This window comes from Scyliorhinus torazame, chromosome 14, assembly GCF_047496885.1.
Source record: "Scyliorhinus torazame isolate Kashiwa2021f chromosome 14, sScyTor2.1, whole genome shotgun sequence".
Taxonomy (NCBI): domain Eukaryota; kingdom Metazoa; phylum Chordata; class Chondrichthyes; order Carcharhiniformes; family Scyliorhinidae; genus Scyliorhinus; species Scyliorhinus torazame.
The window spans coordinates 25,355,971-25,368,689 of NC_092720.1; the positions used below are offsets into that span (position 1 = coordinate 25,355,971).

General features: G+C 48.7%; 1 protein-coding gene across 1 annotated transcript in view; it reads left to right on the forward strand.

The window, feature by feature from the left end:
- Positions 1 to 12,343, forward strand: part of mindy4b (MINDY family member 4B) — a 151,435-nt gene extending 139,092 nt beyond the window's left edge. Inside the window, exons 11-13 of the mRNA XM_072473847.1 lie at positions 1,198 to 1,374; positions 5,466 to 5,646; positions 7,784 to 12,343. Coding sequence (XP_072329948.1) covers positions 1,198 to 1,374; positions 5,466 to 5,646; positions 7,784 to 7,926 — 501 coding nt within the window. The 3' untranslated portion in view covers positions 7,927 to 12,343. The remainder of the gene's footprint in view (positions 1 to 1,197; positions 1,375 to 5,465; positions 5,647 to 7,783) is intronic.
- Positions 12,344 to 12,719: the final 376 nt, after the last annotated feature.

Below are 12,719 nucleotides of genomic sequence, written 5' to 3' on the forward strand. Positions count from 1 at the left end.
ACCTCACGAACATCTCCTTGTCTTCCCCAGGAAGTCCTCTTCTGGATCTCGCTCCCGGCCTGGCTGGCAGCTCCCGGACCCATCCTGCTCCGAAAACACATGCGGGCGCACAAGTCGGACCCATTGGTCGAGAGGGTCCATCTTCTCCACGCTAACCCCCAGTACGCCTACGTGGCATACCCCGACGGCCGGCAAGATACGGTCTCCCTACGAGACCTGCCGCCCGCCGGATCCCCACGCACCCCCCAGCCACCAGTCCCACCCTCCCTCCCACTGGTGCACCTTACAGCCGCCCCCTTCCCAGGAGGATCGGTCCTTCCGCCGGCCCCATCTAGGCCCCCCCGCACACCGCACAGACGCTCCCTTCCCAGGTAAGTCGGCTTCCCCACCAGCGCCGTCTAGGGGTGTTGAAGCTGCCACAGAGATCGAGGCCACGCTCCCAGAGTCACAGACGCCCGAGCCTCCACCGGCGTAACCACCAGAGCTTTGACGATCACAGAGGACGACCAGGGCCCCCGATCGACTGATTGCTTCATTTTAAAGTGTATATAGTTAATTGTGAATCTGTAAATAGTTATGACAATAAGACAATACGTTGTACAGAGGTATTACGGTACCTCCATAACTATAATTTCTACCGCGTTACCATGTTGTAATATCAAGCCACCACCCCCGCCGGACTCTTTTTTAACAGGGGGTGAATGTGGTAGTCTGTGTAGAGGTATTACGATACCTGGTAATGCTGGAACGCCATTGGTAGATATTGTATGTTTCCTATTGGTCAAGCTGTATGGTATCTCCGCCCTGCAAGGCGGGGTATAAGAGCCCGTGCCACCCCAGCAGCCTTCTTTCTGTACCTGAGCTGCTGGGGGAAACATCTAGCTTATTAAAGCCTTCCGTTGGACTACAACCTCGCTTTAGTGGTCACTGATCGTGCACCATGGGGATCGTGAGTGTAAAATTGACATTGAAATGTCCGATCAGCCATGATCATATTAAATGGCAAAGCAGGTTCGATGGGCTAAACTCCTGTTTCCATGTTCCTAAAAAGAGGCCCAGTGTCCAACTCACAATGACATCAGGTCCTTCATAAAATCACCTTTTTTTGAACCAATACCTCAGGAAGTATACTGGTTTCGGATGATTCCTGTGTTCAGAATCAGGAGAATGACTGTTGATTTTCTATCATCCTCACAGGCCCTTATAAACCTGATGCTCACCGGGAGAGCCAGTCCAAATGTTTTCAATGGAGACCTTCAGTATGATGACCAAGGTGCCCAGCTTAAAGAACCACGACGTGGAGTCCTTGCTCGAAGTGATGTGGGCTATCTCTATTGGAACAGACATGAGTTGGAGCACGACAAGCTCCCACGGGTATTTTTTTTATTTCTCTGGTGCTGCAGAGCTGGGACTGTGAGTAATTTGTGTTGAAGGGGTGGAAAGGCTTGGGTGAGGTTTCTGTCCCAATGCAGAATTGGGCTTTCCACGAAATCCAACAACAATCTTTCGCAAGACCAAGAAAAGGAGAAACCTTCTTTCAGAGCTCTTTTTATTAGATTCCTAGAAATACAGCACAGAGGCAGGCCATGCAGTCTGTGCTGGTGTCTACGTTAAGCCTCCTCCCATCCTGCTTCATCAAACCCAAGTAAGCATATTCTTCATATTTATTCTTTCACAGGATGTGAGCAGCACTGGCAAGGCCAGCAATTGTTGCCCAACCCTAATTGCCCTTGAAAAGATGATGATTGTAGTATAAAGGGTTAATGTTCAACACATAAATATCAGCCGGAATTCTCCGTCCGTTCACATGAAAACAATACATGGATAGTTCTGTGGAGATCGTAGTGTAGAGACTACCTTGTAAATAGTTGGTATAACGTTCAATAAAAGTTAGAATTCACTAACTGTATCGCATCCAGCTTTACCTGAAAGTCCAGGAGCATTCTATCACAAACCAGACCAGAGACAGCAATAACAGATGGTGAACCACTGTCTTGAACCACCTACAGTCCATTTGGTGTAAGTACACCCACAGTGCTATTTAAAAAAATATTTTTATTCAAACCAAATTTTCATTATACCGCAAACAGCAATACAACAACCACCCAATCCCCTCCAACCCCTTTCTCCCCTCCCCCTCGCCCTCATGAAACAAGCTAAACCTTAAACAAAATTCAGAGACAACCCCCCCCCCCCTTTCTCTAACAGCTGATGGTAACCAGCTCCCTGAAAAAGGAAATGAAGGTTGCCACCTCATACCGAACCCTTCCACTGACCCCCTCAGCGTATACTTAATCTTCTCAAAATTCCATCAAGTTCCCCCAACCATGCCGAGGCCCTGGGCGGCATCGGGGACCTCCACCCAGGCAGAACCCGCCTCCAGGCTATGAGCGAGGCGAAGGCGAGAACATCTGCCCAGCTGCATCTGCCCGGCTCCAGCTGAACAGCCAAAATCCCTGATATTGCATCAAAAAAGGAGACACAGACACTAATGAGCTTGGGGCAAGACCACAACATGTGCGTGTCATTCGCTGGCCCCCTAGAGCACCGCTCACACATATCCTGCACCCCCGAGGAGAACCCACTCATACGCACCTTGGTCACCATCTTGGACTGGATCAGGCTTAACCTTGCACATGAGGTGAAGTTGACCCTGTGAAGAGCCTCACTCCACACTCCCCCTTCAAAGACCAAACCCAGCTTACCCTCCAACTTCCTCCAACGATGATTGCTCTGTCGCCAACTGGCCTTAGACATCCAAAATCTTAGTCTCCCGTAACTAGGCCAAGGATAGGACCCTGCCCATAAGTGAAGACACCGGTACCAGGGGAAATTAAGGAAGCTCCTTGCGCCACGAATTGCCTACCTGAAAATACCTGAACACATTTCCTCCAGGGAGCTGGAACTTCTCTAACAACTTGTCTAGGCTGGCGAGCCCACCTTCCAGAAACATGTCCCAATACCTCTCCAATCCCTCCCTCTCCCATGGTCTAACCTATGAATCTAAGCCAGACGGCACAAACCTATGGGGCGGGATTCTCTGTCGGTGGGATCCTCTGCTTCGCTAACAGCGCAGTCAAGCCCGTATATTTCCCAATGGAGTGGGGGGTGGCAACAATGGGAAAGTCTGCCAGGATGAAGTATCCCACTGCCAGCAGGCAGTTTATCACAAGGGACCAATTAGGGACCAATTTCTGAAATGATTCACTGAAGTTAATTAGCTAAAGAGGAGTTAAAGATCTGTGCTTAATGATGCACAACATTCCTTTTGTGGATCAGGTCCACAGCTAGAGACTCCTTGAATGTAGTTAATGGCATATTTATGTTGTGAGCTGGAAAGATAGCATGTATACAGTTTACCTAAGGTCACAATCACAATGCTACAGTGTGGTGCAAACGCAGTTATTCAATGTGCCCTGGCAGCTCTGGTAAGTTCCTTAATGCAGGCTTTATAAACAAGGCCATAAACATTGATACTTCACTGTTGACCTTTCGAAGTCGGAATTAACGGGCACTTAAGGGCCACCTACTGTCCCTGCCACAATTTATCAACTGGCAGGAGGCGGTCGGGGGGCAGGGGGTGAGGGAAGAGGAGGGGGAGGGGGAGGAAGGAAGGGGGAAGGGGGGGAAGAGGGGGAGGGGAGGGAGCGAGGGGGAGGGAGAGAGGGAGCGAGGGGGGAGGGGGAGAGAGAGAGGGAGTGGGTGCCCACCCAGCAAGGTAGCCTGCTCCTGGCCTTTGCAACCTATCACACAATGCCGTACCCCCCGCCCCCCACCCCAGAGCCTCCTGGCCTGGTCCTGCCAAGAGATCCCCAAACTTACCTTGCTTCCAATTCCTGGCTCTTCCTTGTTGGGACTGGATGCAGCCCCAGCAGTGGCCACCACTTCCAGCGACACTGCTGGGACCAGGGAACTGCCGGCCAATCTGGTTGGTCGATCTTCCCTAGATGGGGGCAGAAGTAACGGCCCTCTGAACGTTAACTGGTTGGGCGGCATGTGGCGCAGTGGGTTAGCCCTGCTGCCTCGCGGCGCCAAGGTCCCTGGTTCGATCCCGGCTCTGGGTCACTGTCTGTGTGGAATTTGCACATTCTCCCCGTGGCTGCATGGGTCTCACCCCCACAACCTAAAAGGATGTGCAGGCTAGGTGGATTGGCCACGCTAAATTGCCCCTTAATTGCAAGGGGTTGCAGGGCTGCCATTGGGAGTGGGGGTAGGATCCCCTCCCACTTTTTCAGTGCAGTGTGGGAAACCCTGTCAGCCATTACATTGTGCCCAGGGGTTGGGACTATTTGGGAGTAGATCGCTCAGAGAGCTAACATTTGCAGAATGGGTCATATAGTCTCCTTGCATAAGTTTATGAAGACATCTCTCACTTGCTTTTCCTGCATCTGCTTACCAGGTGCCGGGGGAGGTAGTGGAACCGAAGGAGATGTCCAACTATCCCCAGTCAACCTTAGGTTTCCTGTAACATTGGCAGGGACCCAGTGGCTGTGAGGTGCTCTTTAACCATCTCGGTGATCGTTGCTACAGAGGGCAGGAAATGTAATGAAAGCGAATCCAACAAAAAAAAAGATAATAGGCGCGATCTATAGGCCGTGTGCTGCCGGAATCGGGGTGAGACCCGGCCGATTGGTCCCAGGAGAGGCTTCCCCCACAATTCAAGGTGGCTGTTATACCTCGCGAGATCGAACCAGATCTCGTGAGACGCCGTGATCTGGGCCCCGCCCATTGTGGGCAGTCTCGCACGATGAAGTGAGTTTAAAAACCCGCCAAGACATGCTGACATCGGCCACCCAGCATCTTATCACCCTCACCAAGGAGACCTCAGCCGGGCTCCGTTCAGTACTGGTCCCCACAAACGAAGACCAGGCAGAATGGTACCTGGGTGGGTCCCCCAGGTGATCGGACGCCCCCCCTGGTGGTTCGTCTACGGTCAGGGTGGCACCCTGGCATTGCTGGTTCCACCTGGGCACTGCCAGCCTGGCACCCTGGCAATGCTATCCAGGTGCCAGCCTTGAACTACCAGGGCGCCCAGGTGGCAGTGTCAGGCTGGCAGCGCCAAGCTGGCATTGTGCCTGCACCGGGGATCGGGTCTGGGACTGCCCTGTCAGCATGTGGTGGGGTCCGAGGGTTACGTCGGGGGTGGGGGTGGGCGATAGATCGGGGCACCATTTAAAAATGGCGTTCCAATCCCTTCCTGCACTGTGGAACTCAGCTCATCAGTGCTCTTCAGTGCTCCAGAGGGCAGGAAATGGCATGAAGAGCTGCATCGGGATGCATTCACATACCAGGGTACAAAAGCAAGGCAGAGTGCCATTCGATTGCGCCGGGAACGACCCCGCTAATCCTGCCCAGATGGGACTCTGTTTTATTTTGGTTAGATCGTGCCCAATACCGTTGATCTTCAACATGATATATGATTAGAATAGTTGGTGTTGCTGATCTTGCTCATTTCCTTGTCCCAGGTTGGAAGCATGTTGAAAACTCCCAAACTCCCCATATGGCTGTGCAACATCAGTGACACTTTCAGCGTGCTGTTCAACACAAATCGACTACTCTTGTCTGACTGGAAAATGGAGCACCTCTTCGATCTGTATTTTTACAATGGGCAGCTTTCCCAGACAAAGACAGTCCGGCTAACAATAGGTACAATTTTTTTAATTTAACGCAAAAACTATTGTTGGCTTTGATTGGGTGCCTGCACTCTTGGTCGGTTGACCTGTCCCACTCGAGAAACCTTCAGCATATAATCCAGGCTGACACTCCATTGCTGCGGGCGTGTTGCTCAATCTCTTGGAGCAGAAGTTAAAACTAGGCCCACATCTGCTCTCGCAAGTGGATGTGGAGGATCCCACTATTTTTAAGAAGTAGTCCTGGCTGGGTATTTATACCTCAACCAACACCAGAACAGGTTATCTCAGCATTATCTGCGCTACCTGTGAAATCCTGCTGTGTGCACATCGACAACTGAATTTCCTACATTACTGCAGATTTAAGAAGGCAGCTGAGCGCCACCTTCTGAAGGGCAGCTAGGGATGAGCATTAAATGCTGGCCTACCCAGCGACGCCCACAATCGGATTTTTTTTTTTTATAAATCACAGCAATACAGACAATGCAAAGATATCTGTTTTGCGTGAAGTGCTGTGGGATGTCCTGAGAGCATTAGGGGCAGCACGGTGGCACGATGGTTAGCACCGGGTTTGATTCCGACCTCGGGTGACTGTCTGTGTAGTGTCTACACATCCTCCCCGTGTCTGCGTGGGTTTCCTCCGGGTGCTCCGGTTTCCTCCCACAGTCCAAAGATGTGCAGGTTAGGAGGATTGGCCGTGCTAAATTGCCTCTAAGTATCCAAAGGTTAGCTGGGGTTACAGGGATAGGGTGGTCGGTTTCAAATGGTCGATGCAGACTCGATGGGCCGAATGGCCTCCTTCTGCACTGTAGGGATTCTATGATTCATTAGAGGCACTAAACAAACACATGGGGCTGGATTCTCCAGCGGCGGGATACTCCGCTCGCCGGCAGCGTACTCGCGCCTGCGGATTTCCCGACGGGGGTGTCCACAATGGGACACCCAATTGGCCGGCTGCCGGGACGGTGGATCCTGCTGCCAGCGGGGGCACGCCACGCCAGAAAACGGGTCTGGCGGGTCGGAGAATCCCGCCCACGTTCTTTCTTATTAGTTGTTAATACAGCATGCTAGTTTCTTGCTTCTGAAATCAATTACGATCCCAGACCAGACCCCAACAGCAGCTAGGATACTGGACTGAAACCTCAATAATTTATTTTAATTTTGTAAGACTGTGAGGAAAGGATACTTCGCTCCAGTAGTGATTGCACAAAGAAATAGGGATATGGTATATTAAAACAAACCTTGTTACTAACACAGTATTAAAATCTTTAACATCATACCTGAAAATAGCTTACAATTAATTACCCATACCTTCAGCCAGGTCAGAGCCGAAACTCAAAAAAAAAGATGCCTTAGCTCCACCCAGCAATCTCATCATCTCGCCAAGCTGAAAACAATTAACTCACCAGGGAACCTCCTTAATCAAAATAAAATTGCATTAGCCCAAGCTTTTACGATGGTTAATTGCACCTCAGACTCCTTAAAAACGTTGTTGTCTTTCAAACCATGATTCTTTTAAAAACATGACTCCAGCAGTGAAACACACCCTAATCCAAGTTTTTACCCCTTACTTCACCAAAGATTGATAACCCAACATCCTACATTCGTCACAATCTTGCACAACGACCTGCCACTAGCATAACAGGTGGTAACCTGATTGTCCATCCTGCTTGGTGAGGAATGACAAAGGAAATCCAAGCAAGAGGATGGTGGGAGAATACCTGAGCAACACTTGGGGGAGGATATCCGCACGCTCTCCCAATCTCCCATTGCAACTTTGGCAGGCAACTGACAAAAACACCGTAGAAACCGCACATAGGGATTGGGACATTGTTTCTCTGGGTACACAGGAGAGCTTCCAATGACTTTCCAACAAGAAACTGGCAGAGCAGTTCCATACCATTGTTTTATCTTCCCTTTCAAGGATATTTTGTTACCTTCCAAGCTTCATCAATCCGACTGTGTTATTTCTGCTTGGCTCTGGTTTTGTCCATTTTTCTTCTTCCGAATTATCTGTTTCAAACACTCCCGCATTTCGCCTTCCAGAGTTTGTGCCAATCGCTCACCACTTAGACCTCGCGCCCCTCAGTCTTACTTCCCTCTCAATGTTTACAGAATTCTCAAATGTTAATTTTTACCCTCCTCCCTTGTAGACACTCACTCCCATCACTGGGAAGAAGGAATGCACGAGAAGGGAGGAGATTCTGAGAAAAGATTCCCATCAGTGGAAATGACCGTCCGCACCAAGTGGGAAGGAGCTGCTATTGACTGGAATGGGACTGTGCCGTTTTTCTGAAGGGAAATAGCAGGGGTTTGGCAGAAGGCTGTTAAACGACACCAGATGATCGACCAACCATGTTGTATTGGGAACTGAGGACCTGCAGCCCAAATCCTTCATTGCCTGTCCACCCTCAGTTCCTTGGTAGTGCACGGGGAATCACAATGCTGTTCCATCATTTTCCACTGGCGCTTGAGCCATTCCTGAATCATTGGCATCCTTTCCAGCTATTTCAGCTGAAACCGAAATGGACAATTCTCTGTTGCTGCTAATCCCAACACAGGGTTTGATTTATCAACGTCCCTTGTTTAGTACAAGTGGGTCAGATCGAAAGGTAGCAGAGCATATAACGGTGTCGGCTGTTGGTTAGACTTGCCCTTGCATCCTTCTGCTTAAAAATATGTGCCCACAAATTTGTTGAACATGTGCCAGGATAAAGGCACAACCAGAGCAACAGGGCGTGAGTGAACAAGACAACCAAGAGGGTATCTCCTAATCAATCAGATTGAAGGATTGGGAAATTAATATAGGAAGGACTGAGAAGGGGGGAATTAAATGATGGAGTGATTTCAGTGTCAAATCGGGAACAGTAAGAGAAATAAATATCAATCAAAAGATTGGAGTAAGAGAAAGAGAAAAAAAGACAGAGAGGAAAAGTAAAGGAAACAAATTACATTTAAAATTTGACATCATTTAAATTTCCCCCAAAAATTCAAAACCTGAAGGGGTGAGATTCAACACTTGTTAATTTTCGGAGACAGAGCCTCTGGCAGTAATAAACATTCATCATGCTGTTAAAAGATAACTTAAGAACATACAATGATAAGAAATGGTGGCAAGGCAGCCTGCCCCTTCAACCAGCTCCACCTTTCAAAAAAATCATGACTGATTTGCAACTTCAATTCCACTTTCCCATCTGATCCCTCAATTGTGCTTGGAGTCCAACATTTATATGTATTAGTCTTAAGTATACCCAAGAACTGAGTACCCACTGCCTTCTGGGGGTAGAGGATTTCAGAGATTCACAATCTCTGTCTGAATGTGGGCATTTCTCCTCTTTGCTGCCCTAAATGGCCAACCCTTTATCCCAAGAACCCACCCCTGGGGCGGGATTCTCCCCTACCCAGCGGGGCGGGGGGTCCCGGCGTGATGGAGTGGTTTCCTTGAGGGGCTAGGCCCGCACTGGAGAGGTTTCCGCTCCACCGGCTGGCGTGGAAGGCCTTTGGCGAAACGACAGACAGGGCCGAAAGGACTTTGCCGGCCTGCGTAAGTCCACACATGCGCGGGAGCGTCAGCGGCTGCTGACGTCATCCCCGCGCATGCGCAGGGGAGGGGGTCTCTTCCGCCTCCGCCATGGTGAAGACCATGGCAAAGGTGGAAGAAAAAGAGTGCCCCCATGGCACAGGACCGCCCGCAGATCGGTGGGCCCCGATCGCGGGACAGGACCCCGGAGCCTGCCCGCGCCGCCTGCTCCCGCCGGTAAGGTAGGTGGTTTAATCCACGCCGGTGGGACTTCGGCCCATTGCCAGCCGGAGAATCGCCGGGGGGCGGGCCCGCCGACGGGCGCGGCGCGATTCCCGCCCCCGCCGAATCCCTGGTGGCGGAGAATTCAGGGCACGGGGGGGCGGGATTCACGCCAGCCCCCGGCGATTCTCCGACCCGGCGGGGAGTCGGAGAATCCTGCCCCTGGTTCTCGACTTTCCAACCAATGGAAATTGCCTCTCAGCATCCGCCCAGTCAAGCCCTCTCAGAATCCTACATGTTTCAATGAGATCATCCCTCATTCTTCAAAACTTCCAGAAAGCATTAACCCATTCAACTCAATCGCTTCTCATAGGAAAACACTCCCATCCTAGCAATCAATCCACGGCAAATATCCTCATCCTTTGATAAGAAGGCCCAAACTGTGCACAATACTCTAGGTATGATCAGACCAAAGCCCTGTATAAATGCAGAAATTCCCCCTTTTGGGCTCCAAACCCTTTGCAATAAAAGCCAACCTAACACTTGTTGCAGTTGAAGACAACATATCATTATTACCCTTGCAATTATAAGATTTAACTTTCTGTGGCAGGTTTAATAAGCAAGTTTCACAAGTTCCTAAAAACAGAACAGACAGGTTAAGGGCGAGATGCTGTTTTGTGAAGCTGTTGTTTTGACAACAAATCTTAGCCTGTGTTTTTTTAATGGTAGCTAATCAAGTTGGGCCTGACTACCCTCCATTGAGATTGAACGTAGATATCGTAGGACAACCAAAATACTGGCCCAGAGTTTTCTATGATGGAGCGCCTCTCTGCCATGGTAATATGATGGAAGTGGGCAAAAATTTTAAGTCCTGTCTCTGTGGGATTTTGGGAGGACAGAAATGTGAAACCTGAAGTGTGAAGATTAGAGCAGGTATGAATGTTGTGGGTGCATTTGGATAGCACTTAGGAGAAGTAAGGTATCCCTTTGGATATTGTTCTGGGACACCTTTGGTGGAGGTGAAGTGCCCTTTAGGGGAGATCAGATGCACTTTAATTTGTTAAAAGTCAGCATAATTGTGCACAAAAAGTGGATAAAAGTGATTACTGTCAGGTTCATTGGAACTGTCAAAAGACCTGTCAAAATCGGCTGTCAAAAATATCTGAAACAACTGTCAAAGAGATCTGTCAAGATATCAAGGCCTTTAAAAGACCTGCCCTTTAAATATTTGAAAGAATATGTTTGGCGTGTTGAAAGAAAATCATTGCTATTTCACTCTGTCTGTTTTGGGGCAGCATGGTAGCACTGGTGGATAGCACTGTGGCTTCACAGCGCCAGGATCCCAGGTTCGATTCCCTGCTGGGACACTGTCTGTGCAGAGTCTGCATGTTTTCCCCGTGTATGCCTGGGTTTCCTCTGGGTGCTCCGGTTTCCTCCCACAGTCCAAAGACGTGCAGGTTAGGTGGATTGGCCGGGCTAAATTGCCCTTAGTGTCCAAAAAGGTTAGGAGGGGTTATTGGGTTCTGGGGGTAGGGTGAAAGTGAGGGCTTAAATAGGTCGGTGCAGACTCGATGGGCCGAATGGCCAAATTCTGCACTGTATGTTCTATGCTCTATGTTCTATGTTAACATAAGCCTGAGGATGTCCATTTCTGGATCCTACTGTAAGACTGATTTCACAATCATCTGTTATCACAGTAGGATGCCTGCCATTTCACAGTTTGATTGACAGGTGCAAGTGATTGCAGACTATTTGGTTGCTTGTTGTCATAAGTGACGTGAACTTGAATGAAATGTGGGTTGTTATAAAGCCTTATTTAGTTGAAGGAATGTGAATGTACATGTTTGCCCACTTCTGTCATTTTTGACACAAATATAAATTATGAATGAATGTTTTGTTCCATTATTACGAAGTCAGCACTGAACACTCAGAACTTTATTTTGAGGAACTTTATTGTACCTCATTTCTGCATGGGTCTTGAGATCTACCCATGGTGGTTACTGGGGGAGCTGACATGGCTAGTGTAAAGAGAATGGGTGGTGAGTGGAGGCACGGGTTGGAATGAATTGGAACTACATCAGTATAGGGGTAATAAAGGAGCATATGGGTGAGTGGATGGTATAGGTTTGCATGGAGGGTATGAGGGCCATGAGGGTTAAGTGGGACATGAGGTGGCATGGACGGGGCACAGGGAGTACGTGGGCGGTTGGGGATGGAGGAATGTTTCACATTAACCTTTAGTTTGAAATCTTGGACACAGTGATGGATCCCAGAGACGGGCCTTCCGCCCAGCCTGTCTCGCACCCAGCGTCTTCCTCAGTTCTCCCCAGGTCGCCTGCCCCGACTTCTAATCTAGCCCTTTGTGAAAGTGTACAAACTCAGCAATAGCATGATGGGAAAAATAGCCAACTTATGTAACCATGTATAAGAAAGCTGTGTCAGCTATTGCCAAGAGCAGACCGTGACAAACTAGACAAAGCTAAAAATCCACATAATCGTATCATACAAGGACAGAAGAGGGAAAATAGTGCCTGAACTTAGTAAAACCTGATAACAAAGTCACGATCTAGGAATGTCCTAATAACACAACCTCCTCATGACCTAGGACCATCTGCGTCAAGGCATCACGAGGGCAGAGGTGAAAACAAAATAGGACCATGTCTTAAACCCTCTAAAGACAAAATACTGCAAATAAGCCGAGTCAGGGTCTTTCCATGACAACATGTTTGGTCAGAAGTTATGACTGTATTGATTCCTTATTACTGATTCCTCACTACTGATTACATTTTTGAACAAGGTCTGTTTTTGTAAAATGATACAGCTTTTGTATAAATATTGAACGTTTTCTCCATGTCTTTGCGAGCTTGAGAAAGAATGAGCAGTTTTGCCTTAACTGCTCTCTCTCTCTTCAAACTGTAGCCATACTGCATGCAGACTTTGGTCAATAAAGACAAAGTTATTTTTATCGAAACAGAGTTGTAAAGTTGTTTTCTTCGCAGTCTCGAAGTAGGAAAGATTTCCAAGACGACACCTTCCCACCTGCATCGTTTAGAAAATTTGATCTCTGCTCACCCGAAAATCTGGGCCACTGAATAGTCAAAGAACACAGTCCAACACAGTGAACACTGAGACTCCATTGCTGAAAACTGTTTATAAAAACAAGAGAATTATGATCTATGAAAACCACAGAAAAATACATGATTAAAAATGAGCTGCAAATTGGATTTAATCCAGTTGAGAAACATTACCAAAATTAATTTTCAGAACAACAGATGTTAACACTTAAAGCGGCACAGTGGTTAGCACTGCTGCCTCACAGCGCCAGGAACTAGGGTTCAATTCCGACT